General features: G+C 61.2%; 1 protein-coding gene across 4 annotated transcripts in view; it reads left to right on the top strand.

The window, feature by feature from the left end:
• UNKL (unk like zinc finger) overlaps positions 1 to 13521 on the top strand; it is a 37484-nt gene that overhangs the window by 3658 nt on the left and 20305 nt on the right. For 3 of the 4 annotated variants that reach the window (XM_047098087.1, XM_047098088.1, XM_047098086.1), the window contains exons 3-6: positions 5935 to 6111; positions 6489 to 6622; positions 10253 to 10388; positions 11044 to 11161. In XM_047098087.1, the coding sequence (XP_046954043.1) occupies positions 5935 to 6111; positions 6489 to 6622; positions 10253 to 10388; positions 11044 to 11161 (565 nt within the window). The remainder of the gene's footprint in view (positions 1 to 5934; positions 6112 to 6488; positions 6623 to 10252; positions 10389 to 11043; positions 11162 to 13521) is intronic. The other variant, XM_047098089.1, reaches the window with a different exon arrangement.

Raw genomic sequence — 13521 nt, forward strand, 5'->3', positions numbered from 1 at the left:
TGTTTTGGGTATGTGTACTACCAACCTGTTAATTTTTTTTAATGTTTATTTTTGAGGGGGGGAGTGGCAGAGGGAGAGGGAGTGGCAGAGTGGGGGGGGGGGGGAGAGAAAACAAAAAAAAAAAAAGAAAAGAAAGGAAAGAAAGAAAGAATCCCAAGCAGGCTCCACGCTGTCTGCACAGAGTCAGACATGAAGCTGGAAACCACAAACGGTGAGATGGTGACCAGAGCTGAAGTCAGAGGCTTAACCGGCTGAGCCTCCCAGGCGCCCCCCCCCCCCCACCCAACCCGTTATTTCAGAACATGGATCCTATCAAAGAGCAAAGACCCTTAAGCCCTTGTCGGGTGACCTAAGCATCCAGGACTGTTCTTGGAGCTGGCTGGCAGCAGCTCGCGGCCGGAGCTGTGTGGCAGGACCGGATGGGGACTCCAGGGGGATTGGCACCTCTGCTGCCTTTCCTGGGATGGCGCTCACCTTCTCCCCTCACTGTCACGCCTCCTCCCGTGGCCCCTTCCCCCAGGGCCCCCCTCACCTCCGTGGCGCTTCCAGTGTCACCTCTGGATAGACCTCCCGGTGTCATCTCCCCCTCCCCATGGGCACCCCGGCTGTCACCCCCTCTTCTCCGCGGGCGGGCCCCCCCATTAGCCTGGGAGGTCCCGCTGCCCTCGCGTCCACTGCTCGCCCTCTCAGGGCCCTCTGCTCTGGCGGACACGCCCCTTCCCCGGGCCCGGCTGCGATTGGTCGTGCGGTCACGTGTTCCCGCCCCGCCCCGCCCCGGCGGCTACAAGCCCGCAGCTCTGGAGCGCCAGGGTCAGCGGAGCGGTGTGCGCGTTTGACAATCCTCGAGTAAGAGTCGAGAGAGTCGGCGGCGCAGGAAGCCGCTTCCGAGCCTGAGGTCTGGCCCAGCTCCATCGAGTCTGTGTTCCCACTTGTGAGGGTGCATCTCAGGTATTTCTTAGGCTGGGCTTCAAGGAGAGCGACTCCTGTCGGAGGTGTTCGCTGGCCCACCCTCATCCTGAAAGCTGCTGAGGGGCATCGGGTGTGGACAGCCCAGGCCCCCAGCTGGCCCTGCTCCCCACGCCAGGCCCTCCGCCGTCAGGGCCGGCCTGGGTGTTCGCGCCCGGAATCCAGGTGTGATTGGTGCCTCCTGTTGAGACGAGCAGGTGCGGGGCTCCTGGGGATGATTAGGCGCCTTCCCAGCGGCCTCTGCGGCCCTCGGGGGACATCTTCGTTGGGGGACATCAAGCAGCCCCCAGTTGTCTCGTGTGCAAAGTAACCATTCTCTTTCCTCGGTCAACCCTCCTCCTGCGGTACATAGGATGTTCCTGGGGAGTCAGCCCTCCACACCCCCAGTTGTAGGTTCTCTTGCTTACTAGGAAGTGGGCCCGTCCCATTACTGCGGCCTTATTCTTTCAGGGCTCCCCTGGCTGGCCTGGCTCTTCTCCCACAAGCCCCCCCCCCACCTCACTGCACTTGGGGTATCTGGGACACAGGCCCGGGGTCAGGTGGGCCAGGGGCTTCCGGCTCATGAATCCGAGCGTGCTTGTGGGAGCTTGTTGGCTCAGAGAGACGTCCTAGTGTCCGAGGTGTGGCATGCCTGCCGCACCACACTGCCTTCAGCCTGCCCTTTCTAGGGAAAGACGCTCGCCTGTTTAGTTGTAAAAGCCCAAGTGTCTGGGGCCCTGAGCTCTGGGTGAACTTCACCCCCGCGTAGCTGTGGACTCGCTCCAAACTGACCTTACAAGGGAACTCTGCTTGGGCTTGTAGGGTGGGGTGAGAGCCAGGGCAGGCCCGGAACGTCACAGCCTAATAGTCCGGAGCCGGGGAGTTGCTGACAGTCTGCAGGACACGCGCTTTTCAGTTACATGTTAGCCAGCCGAGTGAGTGAAGTTGCAGGAGGTGACCGGGAGGGAGGCCCCCTCGGAGGCCGGTGGAGAGGCGGCCAGTGGAGGCTTTTGTCTTCCAGGGAGGGTGGCAGCTGTGGGGGCGCAGAGGAAGGTGTGGACCTGTTGTCGGTGCTGATGGCCCACGCCAGGCACCGATGAGGGGCCTCTTCCCTGGCTCGGGAGTCCGGGCCGCCCTTGGAAACCAGGGGGTGCGGGGCTGAGCGGATGGGCGTGGCCAACACGGGGTTGGCTGTCAGCCCCCATCCCTGGTGTCTAAGAGGAGGGGGCGGGTGTGAGCTGATCCTCGAGGTTTCCCCAGAAGCCCCTCCTGCCCCCCTTTGTCTGCAGCCCAACGTCTTTCTGCATATTTGCTGTTCCCCACATTCCGTGACTGCGTGGCGTTGCTCGACTTGTTCTGGTTCGCACCTCTGTCTCCCCACCCCCGTTTGAGCGCCTTGGGCACTGGCAGGGAGTCAGGTCGTACTTGAGTGTCCCCGAACACCCAGCGGTACCCTCTGTCGCGGCCCCCGGACCAGCAGTTGGGACCCGAGGAACCTACCTGGACTCGACTCGGGGACCACACCTTCTGGGGTTGGCAAGCCCTCCAGGGGTTCTGACGCCTGGTCCGGTGTGCTCCTGGCTGGTGCTAAAGCACGGTGGATGTGAGCTGCGTGGGCCACCTCTGTCACCCACTGCAGACTGGCCGTGGCGGTTCTATTTTTGTTTCAGGCAAGAGCTGCCAGAGGGAGGGGGACGGGCTGCTGGACACGGAGGGGCGGCCGTGAACCCCTGGTCTCGTCCTCCCTGCATCCTGGCGCGTGGCTTCCAGAGCATCGTGACTGTGCCCTCGTCCGGCTTGTGCTGTTCCATCATGGCATCGGTGGAGATCTGCTGGGTTTTCTTTTAGAGCGAGCCAGAGTGCGCACATGTGTGCACACGAGCAGGGGAGAGGGGCAGAGAGAGAGGGAGAATACCAGGCAGGCTCCACACTCGGTGCGGAGCCTGACACGGGGCTCGAGCCCACGACCCTGGGATCATGACCTGAGCCTAGATCAAGAGTTGGACACTCAACCTGTGAGACGCCCAGGTGCGCCTGGAGCCCTGTTTTAATTACACGGTTTGGGTCCCTAACTGCGGCAGGTAGCTTGAGAACCAAGGCCCCCACCTGAATCCGGTCACCGTGGGGCACATCACGGGTGCGGTGGGCTGGCAGTGGCCCAGGGGGAGGGGTGGGTGGATTAGCGGACTCCTGCGGGAAGAATCTGCCTGCGGTGTTGGGCGGAGCCCTGGGTCTTTCCCGCCCGAAGGAGGGTTTTCTGGCTTTGCCACTATGTTGTCTCTGAAGTCCTGACCGCCTGGACCTTCTACACGCGGAGCCACTGTGTGTCGTTAAGAGCCCTCCAGTATCTCGGGGTCCTGCCCCGAGTGAAATAGTCGAGGCTGCTCAGGGCCGGGCAGGGGCCCCGGCCGCGCCCTGGTGGCCTTGGCGATGGCACCAGAGAGGAGACGATGCTTAGTGCCGAGCTGAGGGGCCGCTAGGGAATGAGCGAGGGCTGCGATGTGACACGGGGCAGTCGGGCGGGCCCAGCGCCCCCCTCCCTGGGGCCGTGTTGTCGCTGAGCGGCCTTCATCTCTAGTCGCGGGCTCCCCGTGACAGCTTCCACGCCCCAGGTACCCGGAGATCCGTCCCGGGCCGGGGCGATGTGCGCGCAGGCCGGCGGGGGGCACGGCTGCATAGAGAGGGGCGCCGGGCAGCTGCCCAGTCCTCGCTGTGGCCGCTCCGCCCGCCGTCCTCGCTCTGGCTCGTGGGCCGTGCGTCCTGTCTCCTTTTCCAGGTGTGTGTCTAGGGGCGTGGCCATGCTTGTTTTCAAAAAGTGCCACCAGGTCATCTTGTCCGTTTGCCACCTCGCCCGTGTCTCAGGGGTGTGCGGGGATTGTCTGCGACGGGTGGCGTTCCGTGGAAGGCTTCGTCGGGGCCTTCGTGCCCTGTGGCACATCTGCCCCGTTGCCAGTTTCTGCCGTCGCCGAGGGAGTGCGTGTCCTCACTGCGGGCCTGTCTGAGGGGCCCCGGGGCGCTGGCCGCGCTCTGTCCTCCCGACATGCGTGCTGTGACGTCGCCGTGTCCGCCTGTGAAAATCCCGCAGCGGGCCAGACGTGACGCATGCTTGTCTGTACAAATACGTAACATCTCTCTCTTCCGTCTCCAGCGGGCTCTGTTTACGACTACGATAGAACATTTGTAACGTAGGAAAACGGACGTAACCATTTTCAGTGCGCGGTTTAGCGACACGGACGACTCCCATAGTGTCGTATATAACCGTCCCCGGTGCCTGTTCCCCAGTCCTTTTCTTCGTCCCAACCTGAAGCTCTGTCCCCGCTCAGCAGTGACGCCCCTCGCATCCACTCCCCACCTCCCGGGGACGTGACTCTGAGTCGTGGGACCTCGTAGAGTGGAATCACACAGCACGTGGGCTTTGCGTGTGGCTTCTCTCGCTGAGCGCAGCGTCCTCACGGTTTATCCGCGCTGTCCAGCGTGTCCGAGTTCTGTTCCCTTCGAGGCCGAGGAGCGTCCTGGTCCGCACGGGCTCCGTGTCGCTCCCCCACGCGTCATCTGATGGGCGCTGGGGTCGTTCGCAGCTTTCAGCTCTTGTGGGTCACGTGCTGTGACCCGGGTGCAGAGAACGCTCCCCCGGACGACAGCGGGGTCTCGCAGCGTTTCTGGGGCGCGCACCTGGCAGCGGAAGCGCCGGACCCCGAGCTGGCTTCTCCTTTGGCTTTTGCTTCGTTGGTTCCCAGGGACCCGGCCTCGCGGCCACAGCGCCCTCTCCCCTCATGCCCTGCACACCCCGGGTGCTCAGGGAGCTCTGGGGTGCGCTGTCTGAAGGCGAGAGAGGGGTTGAGAGTGAGTGGCCCCCCAGTGCCTTACTTCCGGGTTTTGTCCCTGCTTCGTGTGTGGGGAGCCATCCCGCCGGTGCTCCCAGCAGCCGGGTCCACGGTTTGCCGGGCCCTGAGGTGGGACTGGGCCCTGACGCGGTCCTCCTCAACCGTCCCCTCTGGAAGGGGACACCAGGCCCCTGCCTCACCCCTCAGGCGGCTCACGGGGAGTTGCTGGCTCAGGCTCTGTGCGTTGTTTTTTTTTCAAGTTTATTTTAAAACTAGTCTTTTTTTTTTTTAACGTTTATTTTTGAGACAGAGCAGGGAGGGGCGGAGAGAGAGAGGGAGACAGAGGATCTGAAGCAGACTCTCCACTGACACCAGAGTCCGAGGTGGGGCTTGAGCTCAGGAGCGGTGAGATTGTGACCTGAGCTGAAGCCAAGTGCCAGACACTTAAGACTGAGCCACCCAGGTGTCCCCGGCTCAGGCTCTTTTCGGTATTCCTCCCCCCTTCTGTGCCTCTCGTCTAGAGGGGCTGACCTCCATGTGGGCTCAGTGCCCAGCTTCACGTGTGGAGCCGGCCCCCTGCTGCCTGGGGACCCCAGGGGGACTCTCCCTGGGAGTGTGTGGCTTGGCACCTGCAAGTGGCACGGCCCGCCCCCCTCCATCTGGGGCACGTGGTACCGCCCGCCACCCGCCCATCCCCCGCTCTCCTGGCCGGCTCCCACCAGCCTCTTCCTCCAGCCGCGTCCGGGTTTCTCCCCAGGCTCCTTCCCTCGAGGGGTCCCCTGAAGCACCTGGATGGATGGGAGTGACCACAAGTCCTCCTCTGATAATGCTCGTCGGGAAAAATGAGGGGCGCTGCCGCATCCCGGGCACGGACTTCATTTTTCCATAATCAGAAAAGGATGCAGGATGAGTTCCAGGGAAATTTGGTTCTGTGTTTTTCCACCAGATGTAGTTGCGGGATCTGTGGGGCATCTGAGTGTCTGGGGGACGGGTCCAGGGGACAGGTGCTCCGCCCAGGACCTCAGGCCTGCGATCGGAACAGATAAGTGTGCGCAGGGAGACCGCGAGAGCAGGGCGTTGGCCAGGTGCCTACGAGGAGTGGGGCGGGTCCGCGCTGGTGTCCCCGAGGCCTCAGATGGCCTGTGTCTGCCCCTCTGCTTCCCAGGTGCCCGTACCTGCACCGGACGACCGGGGACACGGAGCGCAAGTACCACCTGCGCTACTACAAGACCGGGACGTGCATCCACGAGACGGACGCCCGTGGCCACTGCGTCAAGAACGGGCTGCACTGCGCCTTTGCGCACGGCCCGCTGGACCTGCGGCCGCCCGTGTGTGACATCAGGTGTGTGGGGCGTCCGCGCGGGGCGGCCGGCCAGCTCACCTCTCCGGGATGCTGGCCTGAGCGGCTCTCGCTCTGGCTTTGACTCTGACGAGAAGGTTTCCTTCCCGCTGCCCCGTGTGCCCGTGGGAGTTCACGAGGCTGAGCTCGTGCACCTGTGGGACCCCCCTGGGGGGGGGGACAGACGAGTCCTCACTAAACGCGTCTCGGCTCTGAAGGTGTTGGATTCGTCCCAGGACGGGGCTGTGCCCGAGGGCCGCCCGTCCCGAACCTTCTAGGTTGCTCCGCAGAGCAACAGCACCGAATGATTCCGTCACCTTGCGGGAGGGCTTGGGACAGACGCGAGGCAGCGCTGTAACCAGTGTGACGTTTGCTCGCAGGGAGCTGCAGGCCCAGGAATCCTTGCAAAGCGGCCAGCTTTGTGCTGGGGACGGCGTCCCTGATTTGCAGCCCGGGGCCTTGGCCAGCCAGGCCATGATCGAGAAGATCCTGGGCGAGGACCCCCGGTGGCAAGGTAACCCTGAGGCCACCATGGAGGGTGGGGGTGGGGGTGGGGGGGAGGTCCTCTCCATCTGTAAAGTGAGCACATGGTGGACCTCGCCGCCTTCGTTTGTAGACCACATGGGGAAACTGAGTCTCCAGCGGAGTATATCACCCCCAATGCCTCAGGTAGTGGTGGCTGAGTGGGATCTGAGCCCCGGCGTCCAGGCCCCACGGTTGCTCTCGATGTTTACCCTGGCGTCTTCTTGCCGAGGTCAGCCAGCGGCTGCCGCCTGGGGAGGGGAGTATGTGGCAGGCACGGCTCCTTCCGGGCGCCCCGTCCCAGAGCTGGGTTGATGTTCACCGCACACCTGCTCTTGGGACGTCCGTGCTTCCGCCTTGGCCCTGCCCTGCGGGTCTCCCGGGGCCCTCGGCTCAGTCCCTGCAGCTCCTGGATGCGTCCCTCGGAGCTGCGGGACCCGCGCTCCTCGCGGGCTTCACAAGTGATGGCTGTGGGCGGTGAAATTTGGGGGGGTGTTATTGTAAGTACCCGTAACGTAGTTAATTTACTGTTTCGGCTGTTTTCAAGTGAACAGTTTGTGTCGTTTGGTACACTCACGGCGTTGTGCAAGCATCAGCGCTAATTTGGAACGTTTCTGTAACGTGCACGGAACCCTGTCCCCGTTAAGCAGCACCCCCCCTGCCCCCGGCACTCACTAGTTTGCCTTCTCTCTGTGTTTGTCTGTTCCGGGTAGCTGATGAGGGCGGTGCGGTTTTAAGAAAAGCCCTCTAAGTCTTGATGGGGCTCCTTGGACTTGCTCGGCTGACAGCACCTGTGTAAACAGTGCTTTCAGGCCGTCGTTACTGAGCAACAAATTTTCTCCTTGCAAATGTCTTTGCCTGCTCTCGGGAAGTCCACGCTAGGGCCCGGGGTACTGGATCAGTCAGCAGAGGTCATGCGAGTCTGATCCAGATTCTCCTCCCATCTCTACTGTCCCCCCCCCACCCCCACCACCAACCCCTCCTTGAGACCAAGTGCCCGGCCCCCACCCCACGATGGCACCTGCCGGCTGGCCTCTTGGCTGGGCCGCGTGAAGAGTGCCCCAGGGTCCCCTCTGTGTTTCGGGGCACCCACTGGTGCTGCGCGCTCATCCCCCTGTGGTGGGGTCACTGCTTGGGGAAGGGCCACCTCCGCGGGAGCTGTGTGCCCGCAGCTTCCGGCTTCCAGCACCTGAGGACACGTGCTTTGGCCGGGGGCTCTGTCTTTCCGGAAAACGCCCGTGAGAACCCCCTGTCTCCCACATTCCAGCCTGTCGTCTCCCCGTCTGGGATGCCCGCTTCCGCCTGTGTGAGCTCCGGTTCGTGGCGGGGGCACGCCGCCAGCCAGGCTGGGCTTGAGGAGGGAGAGCAGGGAGGCGGCGGTGAGGCCTGTGGCTTCGCCCTGGGGGCGGCCCTCAGCTCCTGCACCCGGGTCCGTGTCAGGAAGGTCCAGTTAGGCGCTCTGGCTTCGGTTACTGAGCGTTTCAGACGGAGCCTGTGGCGCCAACACTCGCGGTCAGATGCGCTGCTCCAGACTGTTGTTTGCACGCCTTCGTTTTCCATCTCTGTGTGGCGGTTCGGCTTTTCACTAGCAGATTTTATTTGTTGCTTTTTAGATGTCCAGAGGTGTCGCGCGTGGTACAGGGTCCTATGTACCCCCTCCCACCTTCCCCTCGTGAACGCCTTGCCCCGACGTGACACTTTGTTACAGACAAGGAACCGACACGGACACGTTCACTAACGTCCACAGTTTCCATTAGGGCTCACGCTCTGGGCTTGGCCAAAGCCGTGTCAAGGTCTGCTCTCGGCCTGGCCCCTGGCCACCACTGATCCTTTACACTACTGTTGGTTGCCGTGGTTTTGCCGTTTTCAGAATGTCCCATGGCTGGGGGCGCCCGGGTGGCTCAGTCGGTCACGCATCCGAGTTTGCCTCACGTCATCATCTCTCGGTTGTGTCGGACTGTATCTGTACGAGGCACTCACTCCGCACTTGTGAATAAATGTTCTAGGTTCTGTTTTCCTTTTTTATTTTTAAAAAAAAAATTTTTTTTTCAACGTTTATCTATTTTTGGGACAGAGAGAGACAGAGCATGAACGGGGGAGGGGCAGAGAGAGAGGGAGACACAGAATCGGAAACAGGCTCCAGGCTCCGAGCCATCCGCCCAGAGCCCGACGCGGGGCTCGGACCCACGGACCGCGGGATCGTGACCTGGCTGAAGTCGGACGCTCAACCGACTGCGCCACCCCGGCGCCCCTGTTTTCCTTTTTTAATATAAAGTTGATTTATTTTGAGCGAGAGAGAACAGGGGAGGGGCAGAGAAAGGGAAAAAGAGAATCCCAAGCAGGCTGTGCACTGTCAACACAGAGCCCCGTGTGGGGCTTGAACTCCCGAACCTCGAGATCGTGACCCGAGCTGAAACCAAGAGTTGGCTGCTCAAGTGACTGAGCCACCCAGGCATCCCTAATTTGTTTTCTTAAAACGGGCTTTTTTGTTTCTCGGACCCTTTTTGTTCTTTGTGTGTCCCTCTGTGTGTCATTTAATGAGTTAGAAACTGTATCTGGTGTGGCTGGACAACGCGGTGACGTTAAACTTCGGCCTGCAGACATTTCCTGAGGGTCGGGTCGCGTTGTCTTGGGTGCTGGGGCCCGCCCCTCCCCTCCCCCTGCCGCTCTCCCATCCCTTAGCGAAGCTCAGCCCTGCTGGGAACGGCAGCGGGAACAGTAGCGCCTGCAGGTGCCGTGTTGATCATGAACCAGGCTGCCAGTGGATATGAGTTTTAGGGTTTTCTCTCATCAGTTCTTGCTTTCAAATGACCCCAGGTGGCTTTTTGTTTGTTTTTGCTCTCAGATGAAATTCAGAAAACGTGAAATTAACTACTTAAACGATATACAAGGGGCACCGGCAGCTGGGCTCAGTCACTTAAGTGTCTGACTTCAGCTCCGGTCATGATCTCACGGTTTGTGGGTTCGAGGCCTGCGTGGGGCTCTGTGCTGACAGCTCAGAGCCTGGAGCTGCTTCGGATTCTGTGTCTCCCTCTCTCTCTGCCCCTTCCCTGCTCACGCTCTGTTTCTCTCTCAAAAATAAACATTAAAATTTTCTTTTTAAATAAAATTGAAAATCTATTTTTAGAGCAATTTGGGATTCCACTGATAGGAAAAGATGGAATTCTCATATGCCCTGTGACTCCGTGTGTGCACTGTCCCCACCACAGCGGGACATTTGTCCCTGCACATCAGCCGGCATCACAGGTCCTTATCACCCCAAATCCACTGTTGATATCAGGGTTAAAATGCATCGTTTTAAAGTGTGCGTTTCAGGGGTTGTTTGGCCGTCAGGTGAGCTAGTTTAGAACCCTGTCATGAGCCCCCGCCGTCAACCCCTGGCAGCACCCGTGTCCTTCCCGTCCGGGATCTGCCCCATCCCACGGCTCCTGTAGTCGAGTCACGCGACAGGTGGACTTCCGGGTCTGGCCTCTCACCGAGCGTCACGGTTCTGCAGGCTCGTCCAGGTTGTGGCGGGTGTCAGCGTCTCGCTCCCGATCGTGGCGGTGGGGTGGACACGCCGTGTCCTTTGGCCCGCTGAGCACACGTGCACGTGCTCCCATGTGGACCCCTGTGTTTTCAGACGCCAGTTTCGTGCTGGGCAGCTATAAGACAGAGCCGTGTCCGAAGCCACCGCGTCTGTGTCGCCAGGGCTATGCGTGTCCGCACTACCACAACAGCAGGGACCGGCGGCGGAGCCCGCGAAGGTTCCAGTACAGGTGAGCCCCTGCGGCGCGCGGCAGTGTGGACCTGCCTCCCACCCCCCTCCCCCCGCGAGCCAGCGTTCTGCCGCGTGTGCGCGCGCCGGGCCTCCCGTGCGCGCGCACAAAAGGCTAGACGCGGCCGCGCGGGTCAGCGACGGTCGTGCTTCCTTCCTTCCGTCTCCGCGGTTTCAGGGCCCGGGGGCCGAGAGCCGCCCCTGCGCATCCTGCCAGTGGTAGTCACCAGAGCGCAGCCTGAGAGGATAAGATGAATTCACGTAGATGGAAGGGACGGAAAATGTGCCGAAAAATAATAAAACCTCACTCCCCACGGCGGCTCGTTTTTTCCAGGAGCCCAAAGAGATTTTGATAAGGCTGTCCGACAGCACGTGAAAAATGAGCATCAGGGCTGGGTTTTCCTGCTGTGGGATCACTCGTTTGGGACTCGGTGTGGGACCCAGCTCGGGAGGGAAGGAGGGAGGGCGCCCGCTGTCTGTCCAACGCTCGCATGGCACGCCACCCGGGTGCCTTTGAGCCGCACCCGCCGCGGAGCCGGCCGAGCCCCGTCTGGCTTCAGGCAACCCTCACTCTGAGGCCCGCTCCCAGGGGTTGTGTGCGCCCACCCGCGTGCCAATAGCGGCTGGGCACACTGACGCCCCCCCTGTCCCCCCAGGTCCACGCCGTGTCCCAGCGTGAAGCACGGTGACGAGTGGGGTGAGCCCGCGAGGTGTGACAGTGGGGACAGCTGTCAGTACTGCCATTCCCGCGCGGAGCAGCAGTTTCACCCAGAGGTACGAGGCACCCGTGTCGGCGCACAGCCCGGGGTAGGGGGAGGTCTCCCCCCCCTTTGACTCCAGGTCCCTGGGACCACCCTCTGGTCCTGCGATTCGCCGGGAGGATTCGCAGATCCCAGCAGCGCTGTTGTGCCCACAGCCGTGATTCGTTGGTGACAGGATAGGGGCTGAGGTCAGCCAGGGGTGGGGCGGGGGGGGGGTCCCTCCCGGGGCTGGGTCCCCGACCCACCGGGCCTGAGCTTCCAGGGCTATATCCTGCAGGGAGTCACGTGGACCGTGTCTGTGGACAGGCGTGTCGGCCTCGGTGTCTGGGGTTTTCACTAGGGGCCACATAGACGTGCTGACCTCCATCTCCAGTCCCCCCAGAGGCTGAGCCCACACGACCGGGCCCAGAGTCCCTACCAGAAATCACGTTGTGACTATCCGGGGTGGCCTCAGAGCAGGTAAACAGAGACACTTACCAGGCAGGACACCCCGCCCTCCGGGAGCCGGTCAAGGCCGGACCTTCCTTTGGCACCGGCAGGGCACGGACGGTTGAAGTTCGCAGAGCTAACCAGAACACGCTTGGGTTTGTGGTGAAAACAGACTGGCAAGGGGCTCCTGGGTGGCTCAGTCGGTTGAGCCTCCGACTTGGGCTCAGGTCATGATCTCATGCTTCGTGAGTTCGAGCCCCGCGTCGGGCTCTGTGCTGACAGTTCGGAGCCTGGAGCCTGCTTCCGATTTTGTGTGTCCCTCTCTCCCTGCCCCTCCCCTGCTCGTGCTATGTGTCTCTCTCTCAAAAAATGAATAAACATTAAAAAAAAAAAAAAAGATTACTGATTAGCAGGGACGCTTGGGCGGCTCAGTTGGTTAAGTATCTGACTCTTGGTTTCAGCTCAGGTCTGGATCTCTTGATTTCATGAGTTTGAGCCCCGCATCGGGCTCTGTGCTGACAGCATGGAGCCTGCTTGGGATTCTCTCTTTCCCCTCTTCTCTCTCTGCCCCTCCCCTGCTCGTGCTGGGTCTTTCTCTCAAAAATAAACACTAAAAAAACCACAGCAAACCAGCCCTCTTCACGGTTGTGAGAGTGTGGGGACCAGGATGGGTGGGGGGCAGTCCAGGAGGGTGGGATGTGCGGCTCGCTTGCAGGAGGGGTGCCTCGAGGGGCCCGCAGGGGGCAGGGATGGAGCGGTCGAGGCGGAGAGCAGGAATAAGGGAGGGGTCAGTGCCCGGGCGGGGGATGGGCCATGTGGCTGCCCCTGGTGCCACCTGATGGGCGCTGGGCGTGGCCCGCCTGGGCTGGGTCGTGAACTCCGAGCCTGGCCTCTGCCGCCTGCCTGTGTCTCAGGCCCTACGATTGCCCCTCTCGACTCGGGATTTTTGTCTTCTGCTTCCTTTGCTGACTCATTGGCTACTGACTCATTCATTCTGTTTCTAAAACTCAGAAATGTGGTAAAGGGTGCCGCCTCCACTGCGGCTCCGTGGCCCCGAGGGCACTCCGTCCCCACTCACCCCTGCGGCTCCTCGGGTACTCGGAACCCTTACCGTTCCCCAGCGCCGTGCCCAGGGAGGCCCAGGGCTCCCGGAAGGGGCCCCCGCATCTGCTCTCCTCTTTCCTTTCTGGGGCTTCTGTTCTTTTCAGAGGTTCTGTGCTTTAAAATTCACGTAAAATGCCAGCCTCCTGATGTCATAGGCCCCGAGTTGGAGCCCCTCTGAAATTGCTTCTGTTGGTAGGTGTTAAAATCTCAGCGCAGGCACTTAGCGGGTGAGTGAAGACCGAGGAGAGTACGTGGCCTTTGTGGGGGAAGGAAGGCCACTGGCTGGGGAAGGCTTCCGGAGGGTGTGGATTTGGGGTCTGGCAGGAGCGCCCTGGGGCCTGTCCCGCTTGGTGTGCTGTAGGGCCAGAACCGAGTGTTGCTGGCGTCGTGAGAGTATCTTTGACCCTAGTGAAGGGAATCGGGGCTGACCATGCAGCTCATGCATGTGGTCGTGACACAGGCATTTGTTGAGCACCTGCTGTATACCGGGAGCACTGAATTGAGCATCTCTTTCAGAAAATGCCAAGTGGTGAAATTGACTTTGTGTGACATTTCCTTTTTTTTTTTTTTTTTTTGTAAGTTTATTTACTCATTTTGAGAGAGAATCCGAGCAGGTTGTGTGCTTTTATCGCAGAGCTGGAAGCGATGCACGGCTGGATCTCGCAAACCCTTAGATCCTGACCTGAGCCCAACCGACTGGGCCATCCACGCACCCCTGTGTGTTATTTCAAGGACAGTCAGGCCTGCTCTGCGGAGAGCGGGGGATTCTGGGGCCACGGCATACAGGGCAGGGGTCACATCCACACCGCCTTCTCAGGAGACGCGTTGTGGTTTGGAGCT

The sequence above is a fragment of the Lynx rufus genome, unplaced genomic scaffold (genome assembly GCF_022079265.1).
Source record: "Lynx rufus isolate CCGP_SWC_20201006 ecotype Redwood Valley unplaced genomic scaffold, mLynRuf1.p SCAF_43, whole genome shotgun sequence".
Taxonomy (NCBI): Eukaryota; Metazoa; Chordata; class Mammalia; order Carnivora; family Felidae; genus Lynx; species Lynx rufus.